Genomic DNA, 10,713 nt, shown 5'->3' on the forward strand with positions numbered 1-10,713 from the left:
CTCCGTCCATGGGATTCTCCAGGCAAGAATACTGGAGTGGGTTACCATTTCCTTCTCCAGGGGATCTTCCCAACCCAGGGATCGAACCCGGGTCTCCCGCATTGGAGGCAGATGCTTTAACCTCTGAGCCACCAGGGAAGCCCCTATAACAAACTGTGGAAAACTCTTCAAGAGATGGGAATACCAGACCACCTTACCTATCTCCTGAGAAACCTGTATGCGGGTCAAGAAGCAACAGTTAGAACCCTGTATGGAACAACTAACTGGTTCAGGATTGAGAAAGGAGTACGACAAGGCTGTTTATTGTCATCCTGTTTATTTAACTTACATGCAGAGCACATCATGCAAAATGCTGGGCTGGATGAAGCACACACAAGCCGGAATCAAGACTGCTGGGAGAAACATCAACCTCAGATATGCAGATGTACCACTCTAATGGCAGAGAGCAAAAAGGAACTAGAGTCTCTTGATGAGGGTGAAGGAGGAGAGTGAAAAAATCAGCTTAAAACTGAACATTCAAAAAACTAAGATCATGGCATCTGGTCCCATCACTTTATGGTAAATAGAAGGGGAAGAGGTGGAAGCAGCAACAGATTTCCTCTTTTTAGGCTATAAAATCGCTGTGGATGATGACTGCATTAGAAGATGATTACTTCTTGGCAGGAAAGCTATGACAAACCCAGACAGTGTGTTAAGAAGAAAAGGCATCACTTTGCCGACAAAGGTCCATATAGTCAAGGCTATGATCTTTCCAGTAGTCATGTACGGATGTGAAAGATGGACAATAAAGAAAGCAGAGCGACAAAGAGCTGATGCTTTCGAACTGTGGTGCTAGAGAAGACTCTTGAGAGTCCCTTGGAAAACAAGGAGATCAAACCAGTCAATCTTAAAGGAAATCAATCCTGAACACTCTTTGGAAGGACTACTGCTAAAGCTGAAGCTTCAATACTTTGGCCACCTGATCCACACAGCTGATTCATTGGAAAAGACCCTGAAAATAGGAAAGACTGAAGGCAAAAGGAGAAGAGGGCAACAGAGGATGAGATGGTTGGATGGTATACCGATTCACTGGACATGAACTTGGACAAACTCTGGGAAATAGAGTCGGACAAGACTTGGTGACTGAACAACAACCATATCTGTAAACAGATATACACGTATAGGTTCAGAGGGGCTTCCCTGATGACTCAGTGGTAAAGAATCCACCTGCCAATGCAGGAGGCACACGTTTGATCCCCGATCTGAGAAGACCCCACATGCTGCAGAGCAACCAAGCTCCAGTAACACAACTATTAAGCCTGTGCTCTAGAGTCTCAGTTCAGTTTAGTCACTCAGTCGTGTCCAACTCTTTGCAACCCCATGAATCGCAGCACGCCAGGTCTCCCTGTCCATCTCCAACTCCCAGAGTTCACCCAAACTCATGTGCATCGAGTCGATGATGCCATCCAGTCATCTCATCCTCTGTCGCCCCCTCCTCCTCCTAGAGTCTAGGAGCCTCAACTACTGAGCCCATGTGCTGAGACTGCTGAAGCCCATGCCCTAAGTCCAGGCTCTTTCCATGCAAGAGAAGCCACTGCAATGAGAAGCCCACACTGCAACCAGAGAGTAGCCCCTGCTGGCTGCAACTAGAGAAAAGCCCACATAGCAACAAAGACTCAGCACAGCCAAAAATGAAATAAAGTGTATATAAAATAAAGAATATTTATATATAATAGTATTTAATAAATAAATATAAGGTCAGGTCACAAAGGCTGTTTCGTGTTTACTGTAATAGAAACAAATATAAGAACACTGGCAATAAACTGAATATCTAATTTCCAACTCACAGCAACCTGGGGGATTTATTTAGAGAGAATCATACAATCTCCATGCTAGAAGGAACCTTAGAGTTGAGACAACGGAGGTACAGAGAGACAATCTACCCTCAGGCACACAGATACACATGTATATGTGTATATAAAACACTTATGGCAAGTGTTTCCTAGTTAAGAAATTATTCCTTTCTATAAAACCCTAAAGATGTCATCTTAATGTTTTCATTCTCTCCTTACTCAAATTAATTTCAAAATTAGATAAAAATTAGATAAAATATGTAGACGATCTGGCTCAAAAAATAAGATGACAAAAAAAGGATAACATATTCCAACAGAGAACTGTAGCTAACTAACATTTATACTTAACATTACATTGTTAATTTTCAAGGAACTGTAAATCTCTTCTCTTTTTCTTCACCCCACCCATCTGAACAAAGCAAAACAGACAAAAAATAAAACAAACCTGGCTCTTTGTTGATAACTGCAATTCAGAATAAAAGCAGTTGGCAATGACCTTCCCTAGAGGGAAGAGGTATTCTACATTTAAAAGCCTGCTCTAATCTAGAAATTTTACTGCTTTCTTTTTGCCTGTCCCTCCTGTCACATAAATTCTCTCATTCTGCATACAGTAAAACAAACTCAAAGCCACTCAGAATAGCCATGCTGCTGCTAAGTCACTTCAGTCGTGTCCGACTCTGTGCGACCCCATAGACAGCAGCCCACCAGGCTCCTCTGTCCCTGGGATTCTCCAGGCAAGAACACTGGAGTGGGTTGCCATTTCCTTCTCCAAAAATAGCCATAGACTTCCCTGGTGGCTCAGACGGTAAAGTGTCCGCCTACAATGCGGGAGACCTGGGTTCAATCCCTGGGTCAGGAAGATCCCCTGGAGAAGGAAATGGCAACCGACTCCAGTACTCTTGCCTGGAAAATCCCACAGATGGAAGAGCCTGGTAGGCTACAGTCCGTGGGGCTGCGAAGAGTCGGACACAACTGAGCGACTTCACCTTACCTCACCTTATGGCATATTCTTACTATTGCAAATTACAAGTAAGAAACTGAGAATGCTTTTCTGTTTTTTATTTTTAAATGATTGTGAAATTATATCTGCCTGCATACTTTGGTTGATCAGAAAGTTTCGCTCACCAGCAAATATCATAACAGGTGGTATATCTGATAATATAAAATTGGGCAGGCATTTGATATATTGCCTATCTTCACCTCATTAGATAGGACTTGTGTCTTAGCACCAAAGTAATGCATAAGATCAATATACTATTTACTTTCACAGTGTTCTATTTCCCTTTTTTAGTTTTTACTAGAAATTCCTGGGATCTAGGACAAAAATGACAGAAGACACAGCCAATATCTGTTTCATAACTGATAATCCTTGTCTACCACGTTTTATAAATAGGTGACTTTTACTTCATAGAAACTTAAAAGACAGCAAAATGGATTAAATTAATTATATTTCCACCTGATTACAACTGTCAAATATGAGGCTTAATAAAGACAACAAAATATCATAAAATCAGAGGAAATATGATTAGGGAATAAAGAGATTACTTACCTATAGCTTTAAATCACATGCCTGCTAAATAGTTATTTGATATGTGCTGAAAATAACTAGCCAGCAGTGCCACTCTTTTAACAGAAATAGTCTTCAAGAGCTAATGCAAATCTGTTTTGGATTTATTGCATTTAAATACATATATTTGTTAACGTTATATAATTAAGCCACATGAATCAAGCACAAATACTACTGCGCAGTTCAATACTACCACCTACTGTTAGTGGCTATTATCAAGTTAAAATCTTTTTATCAAATGGGTCCCAGTGCATTAAGATATAAAACCACCAGTTGGAAAAAAAACAAACCACGTTGGATGCCTTCATTTTTCTGAGGCGATTTTTGGGTGGGGGTCTGATCTAAGAATTTATGAAGTCTGGGATATTAACTAGGAAAACAGTGTAAAGGCAACTATGCACAAGAAGCTAAATTTGGTCAGTTTAAGGGCATTCTTTCTTCTTCCTCCCTCCCTTGGATTTTCCTAGTGTAACGGAATATTTTATTTTGGACATCTAAAAATACCCTTGCAAAACCACAGTACTAGTTAGATTACTGAAATTTTTAATTTAGTTTCCAATCTGTCACCAGTTGAGAAACAGTAATCTAAGGGCTAGGAATTTAAAAAGTACTCATTAATCTGCAAGAAAAATAATACCAAAATTTGAAAAGATACAACTCTGAAGATGAAAATAGAAGGACTTTTAAAATTAAGATTAAAAAAACAACACCAACAGCTAAAAACTGACAAATGGCCTAGAACATGAAGACATGACTTTAAAAGTGTGGATACTTCTAAGAGAAATACTGCTTTAATGAATGAAAATCTTCAATGTAGAAATAGATTACATCTTATAATGAAGGACTTAAATATCAACCATACATTTTGTAAAGTCTCTGCCAAGTTAAAAAAATTTAATGACTTAATGGATTAAGCACAATTTCCAGTACCTAGCTGTTTATCTTATGCATACTGAAGCAAGATACAAACATGTTTATTTTTAAGTAACGAGTGAACACAATATAAGTACATGACACAATGTACTGTGCTTCAAAAGCACCTATGATTGTAAAATAAAGAAACATCAGTAACACTATTCGAAAAAGAACAGATTGTCTGAATGAGCCCAAAAAGCACACTTCTGATTTCGATTTTCTATAGTAATGTTGGTGCCGCTGCTGCTGCTAAGTCGCTTCAGTCGTGTCCGACTCTGTGCGACCTCATAGACAGAAGCCCAACAGGCTCCGCCGTCCCTGGGATTCTCCAGGCAAGGACACTAGAGTGGGTTGCCATTTACTACTGTTAGGTAATAGGTAATTGCTTTCAAACTAATCTCTAAAGTGTTAAAAACAAAATTCCTTACTTTTACTAGTTCTCTTCCCATTCATTGCAATGCCTTTCAAATAGAGTGAAACAAATGACTCTGACCCACTGGAAAATATACACAACATTTTCCACATGTACCAACTTGGAAAATACGGTTATTTACTATGCAGAATGTTCTTTAGATTAGAAGATAAAACCTTAAGGGAAAAAAGGGTCATTACTGCAGTCTTAACTAAACTGTGTGACTGAGCCTACAAACTCTAACAAATACTGAAGTGGCTATTTCAGAAGAAATGACCAAGGTCAGCTTTCAATAAAAAATTAGATTCATAGGATCTGGAATAAATGGAACCTCAGTAATTGATTTTAACTTCTTTTTCTTACAGAGGAGGTAAATAACCAAACCGGAGAAGTGAAAGAGATGACCAACGCTATAGTCAGTTGGTTGACAAAAATCAATATTAACTAAATCAAGTTCTGGTAACTCCCAATGAAATATGTTCTTTCTACCACAAAACAGTTTATGATTTTTCTTATTTTGGACAAACTGAAGAAGTAAAATGAAGCAGGTAAAGAAATATTACAACCTAATCAAGCAAACTTTAGTATTATAGATTCATCAGAGCAACAGCGATGTGTAATGAAAAAAATAAATAAATACAATGATGCCCAGTGTTCCAAAATACCCAAACTGGAACTTATCACTTCCTAACTATATGAGTCTTAACTTCTCTAGGCACTGATTGAACTGTAAAATAGTATGAGAATGTCAGTGAATGTTACTACTATACTTTTCTTAGGTTATACTTTTTAATAAATCCAAATAAGATAGAATTTTCCTCCAACAGTACTACATTCTTATAATGGAGCTAACTAAGAGTATGACAAAGTGGAGAGGCTTAACTGAAAAAAATCTAAACTTGGATTCAAGGGCTAGCCAGACACGTGTCTGTCATTAATGTCACTATGTTAAGATAGTACTAGTTACAGTGCTTAAAATGAAGGGCTGCTATATTCTCTCAATAGCAAAGCAAAATAAAACATGCTGGATAAAGAACTTTAGAAAAGCTCTTTTTCACATTTTATGAGCTTGTATGCTATGTAATGCTAAAAACAGACCAGAATAATAGAGTGGAGTAAAAAAAAAAAAATGCAGATTGGAATCTTGGCTTCCCAATGTACTAGCTGTGCAACTTGAATACTTGTCAGGCCCTAGCTTTCCTCAAAATAGAATTGTGAAAATTAGAAGTAACAGAGGTAAAAACATCTAGCCCAGTACACCTGACATACAGGACACACTGAATAACCATTTTTAAATTTGAAAGGTAATTATCAAAAGTTGCCACAAAACAAAGTGTACTATAAGTAATATACAAGTATTTGAATGAGTTTCAATTAATAGACTAAAACAATTTAGTATACATTATTTTAACTTATAAGGGTTATTAGTGTGTAATCTAATGCCTAAGTGACACAACAAAAACAATTTTCACATCTGCATATCTTTTTTAAACTCTTTTATCCAACAGTCATCTACTTGGCTATTTCACAGGATGCTATACAGCTGCCTAATAGGTAGTCTTCTCCTCTGATTTAACTTAAAAAAATATTTTGTTTTGCTTTTTACCGTTCTAACTGAGTGTGAGATTTAAAGTGTGTGGCCGGCACTTAACAACATCCAAAAGCATAATACACAAGAATATTCCCTATAAAAACACTTTAAATAATTAAACAAAAAAGTTTTAGTTATCCCCCCCAAAAAAGCGGCCAAGCAAAAGAAAATAATCTTTCACGTTTTGTATTAACCATTGCTAACTTGAAATCAGTTGTTATATATTTGCTACAGAAATTTCCTACACTCAGAAAAATCCTCAAAGCTACATACTTAAAATTGTAAAATTATCACTCTTTTAAAAACCTTCTGAGATTTTGAGAATTAAAAAAATGTGATGTAAATTTTTAGATATTGAAAGCCTGTTTATCTTATCTACATCTTTTATCCACTGAAAGTAAATATTTTAAATGTTTTCAATGTATTAGCAATAAGTGTATTATTTCATGAGAGACCAAATAGTTTATTGTTTTATTATTTGTGAATTAGGTCATTAAGGGGTACATGATTTAAAAAAATACTCAGATAATGAAACTCATTAACAGGTATCATTTGCAGTTCCTTCTCATTTGTATTCCAGCATGAACACTTCCATGGAGTCATGAAGAGTCAGATACTGACTTGGAGAATGAACAACAACAAAAATTAACACTTCACATCATAGTAAGAGTAGCTTTTTGTTTACAAATAAACATTTTAATCACAAACACTGTAGAAGGAGTGGTGTTCCCTCCCTCATTCTTATTGTTCTTCTCAGACATTTTCAGAAAACTTTGGTTCCCAGTTAATACCAATCAACACAAACAGATATGCTTAATAAAGCAATACATTTTCTTATTATTTTAGAACCACCAGTACAGATAAACTACAAATTATAAGTATAAAAACAGGATATAGTGATACAATTTTAAAGCACAAACTACAAAAGAACTCTTTCCAACAATCACTCACACAACCTAAAAGTGAATAGCAAAATGATAAAGAACTGACTGCAATGGCAAAAGGCTATCCTCCACTCAATTCTTCAGTATTTGGGTTTCCCTTTGAAGATTTCTGTTAACTGTTAAATGTCTATTTGGTAATTCTAACGACAGTCTGGCCTTTTACAGTAGTACTGAATATGAAACCATCATAAATTAAGCTTTCTGGGTCTCTCTACATCAGGGCAACATAAAGTTCTATTAAAGTAAACACAAACATAAACTACCTGATTTTCTCCACTCCTGGCGCTGTAGTAACGTTGTAGCTCTGAATTTAAACTCTCCCCAAACACTTCCTGTCTTGATCTTTGCGGGTAAATTAAAATATTTTCTCCATAAGCATAAAAAGAAATCAAGGAAAAGATTAAACTGAAGACCCTTAGGTAACGATTTCATCCTCTACGCTTCGTTGACAAGTTTCCTGAAACTTTTGTCTGTCTTACAATTTCATCCTTCAAATGAAAATGAAGAAAAACATCAAGTGAGGGCTACACTGAATGTGAGTGATGCCAGGTCAACCTGATTCTCTGTCCAAAAAGGCCAGGTAACATTTACTCTTCTTGCTGTTGTTTCTCTTTCTTGTTCACTCAACAAACCTCCCAGTATATTACTATACTACAGTAATTCACCTGTAGTTACAATACTTCACTTCCCAAAGGAATCATTTCCCAACACTGCCTACTCCCTAAAGACGCTTTCAGATGTTTTATTTCTTCATCCATTCCATAACTCCATTACTATAAACCTCTCTCGTCAGAGGAAAAGTTCTCAGAGACCAAGGGACTTGAAAGGATTTTCTTAAGTCTCTCAGACCTTCGTCCCAATCTCAAAGCCTGTACACATCTAAGAGTTCCCAGAAACAATGAGCTACAGAAGTACGGACCACACGGGAAAGAAGAGGAAGTACCAGAACAATACCCAGACCACACAGCACCGAAAACCCGTGGACGTTTCTATCATCTCAGTATACCACCCCTACTCCCCTAGTTTAACCAGTCTCTCAAACTCAGGGAAAAAGTCCCGGGCACATAATTTCCCCCTCGCTTCAAGAATAAAGTGGCAGAAAGAAAAGAAACGAGGTCCCTCCGGTCGATCGCAGCTGTGATGCTTTTTCTGCCGGGTGAAGGGAGGCAAGCCAAGGGTTGTGTAAAGAATGGAAAGCTGAATGATATTGGGGGGAGGGGGAATTAGGGCGCCAGAGCTAATCCCCCGCCGGGGCCCGCGAGTGGAAGACGCAGGAGGCGACCAGCCGGGAGGACAAGGGAAGCCAGGCTGCACTGAGCTTCTGGGTGGCGAGAAAAGGGAGAGAAGTGTGGCAGCCCGAGGCCAGTGGGTGACGGCGCCAGGCGAAAGAGGAGATTCGGTGCGGAGCGAATTTTCCGGGGCATGAGAGCGGAAATAGTCTTCCTCACGGGACCCTAGCACCCGCCCCCGCCCCCACCCCCCCGCGCCCTAAGCGCACACCTCAAACCTGCTCTTGGTCACTCCGTTCACGTCCCTCCTCATGGGGCCGGCGGGTGCGGCCGGGGCCGGGCGCTGCGGCGTGCAAAGACTGGGGGCCCCGGGCAGGCCCCGGAGTTCCGGTACCGAGACGAGGCAGAGGACCAGCGGGATGGGGCCGTCGGCGGGGAGGAGAGACCTCTAGACTCCAGCAGGGCCTCCTCCTTCTCCCGCTGTGGTGGCGACGACTGCTCGTCGCTAGCTCTTCTCTCTTCTCAGCCTCAACTTCAACCCAAAACAAAAACACTCCCCACCTGCCAGCAACGCCGCTCCTCATTGGGCAGAGCCGCCCGGGCATCGGAACAGCGTGGGGAGGGGGAGGAGGAGGAGCGCGCAGCGGCGCAGGACCACCCCTCCCCCATCCCCGGGCAGAGCCCGCGGCCGTCAGCCCAAGAGCTACGGGAGCGCGGCGGCGGTGGCGGCGGCGCGAGCCCGCTCTCGCTTCCAAGGCAGACAAGCCCACCGCGAGGAGGAGAGGCAGGGAAGTGCCTATGTGTCTGTGTGTATTTGTCTATGGGAGGGGCTGTGGGGCGGGTGCGAGTGCGCGCGTGCTCGCCGACCGGTGAGAAAGAAGAAAGCAGGACAACTGCACACAGCACCCGAGCCCCCACCTCTCCCCTCCGCGACAGACAGCACGCACCAACCCACCAAGCACTTGAGCTGCCTGTCTTGTCCTCCCAGCCCCTTAAGTCTTGTCGCTTCCCAGTAGCCCGTGTTGGCACACATGTCCTTCCCAGCCACCCAGCTCCCTTCCCCTATATCACTCACTGTCGCCTTGAACCCAAAGTGCAGCAGGCGGTCCCTGCTCGGAGCCATTTTCCTCCTTTCTGGTAGTCTCTAGATTGGGGCAGTGCTGCTGCTGCTTTCGCCGCCGCCGCTGCTGCCGCCTCCCCCGCCTCCGTGGATTGCATTACCGGGTGTTGCAGTGAGGCTTGGGGGGCCGCTGTGGGGCGTGGATCTCCCTGTGCATGGATTCGGGGGGACAGTTGCGTTGCCGTCTGCTCTGGGGACCAGCAGCGAGGCCGCACCTCGTGCCTTGTGGTCAGGGGGTGCAGTGCAGAAGCTGGGCGACCATTTCTTTAGCTGGGGGAGGGGCGCGCTTTGGTGGAGGTGGGGGCGGGTGAGACAGAAAGGCCTTGGCTTCCCCCGCCCCTCCGCCGCCAGACCGCCGCTGGCACCCAATGAGCTCTAGCGCTTACCCGCCCTCCAATCAGCGCTCTGGTTGGTGAGAGCCTGATCCTGACGCCACTTTGGCGGGAGAAACAAGCGTGTCTGAACGAGTAGGCGGTGCGGCGCGGGGGTTGGGGGGAACCTTGCCCAATGGTTAACATTCTCTCTCTTTCCATAGAAGCTGGATTGTGTCATGGTATGTCATAGTATACTTTAGCAATTCCAGGTCTCGAAACTTATGATCTGATTTCTATGAAATAAGGAATGTTTACCTTTAGAGCGGAAAACCACATAATTATATCTCAAAGATAAAATATTGGAAACTGTATCACAAATTCTAGCAGTCCTGGCTGGACCACTTCTAATTGTATTCCGAAGTAGATGATTTTGTTTTCCTACCACTTTTCCTTTGCACTTTCAGTGACTGGCTTATTATGAATGTCTGATTTAAGAGATGAGCTTACTTTAAGAGCAACAAGTGCAGAGATCTTTTAAACGGGCACATTTTACCCGAAAGGCTTATCCTTCCAAGCACTTTTTTAAATTAACTTTTTTTTTAATCTTAGAAATTACTTCCTAAGCAAGGAAGCCAGCTTCAGAAACCTGTTCTCAGGCCCACACACCCAGGTCTAGATGCTACAGCCTCCTCCTGTCCCAGACACTGTTAATGTTACTGCTTCACGTCCATCAAATAGAAACAACCTTTTAGTTGCATCTCATCTCAGAGCAGTTTTCTCTCAGCAAGA

The 10,713-nt window shown here is 41.7% G+C and overlaps 1 protein-coding gene and 1 non-coding gene across 6 annotated transcripts in view; both read right to left on the minus strand.

Moving 5' to 3' along the window:
• FBXL20 (F-box and leucine rich repeat protein 20) overlaps positions 1 to 9,921 on the minus strand; it is a 105,341-nt gene extending 95,420 nt beyond the window's left edge. For 3 of the 5 annotated variants that reach the window (XR_009731373.1, XR_009731372.1, XM_061391631.1), the window contains exon 1: positions 9,566 to 9,921. Coding sequence is in view for 2 of the 5 variants with exons in the window: in XM_061391631.1 (XP_061247615.1) it covers positions 9,566 to 9,613 (48 nt within the window). In the remaining 3 variants the exon portion in view is untranslated. The other 2 variants (XM_061391632.1, XM_061391633.1) reach the window with 2 other exon arrangements.
• Positions 67 to 138, minus strand: TRNAW-CCA (transfer RNA tryptophan (anticodon CCA)). The gene has a single exon. It is a non-coding gene; the product is annotated as a tRNA-Trp (tRNA).
• Positions 9,922 to 10,713: the final 792 nt, after the last annotated feature.

The sequence above is a fragment of the Bos javanicus genome, chromosome 19, assembly GCF_032452875.1.
Source record: "Bos javanicus breed banteng chromosome 19, ARS-OSU_banteng_1.0, whole genome shotgun sequence".
NCBI classification, from domain to species: domain Eukaryota; kingdom Metazoa; phylum Chordata; class Mammalia; order Artiodactyla; family Bovidae; genus Bos; species Bos javanicus.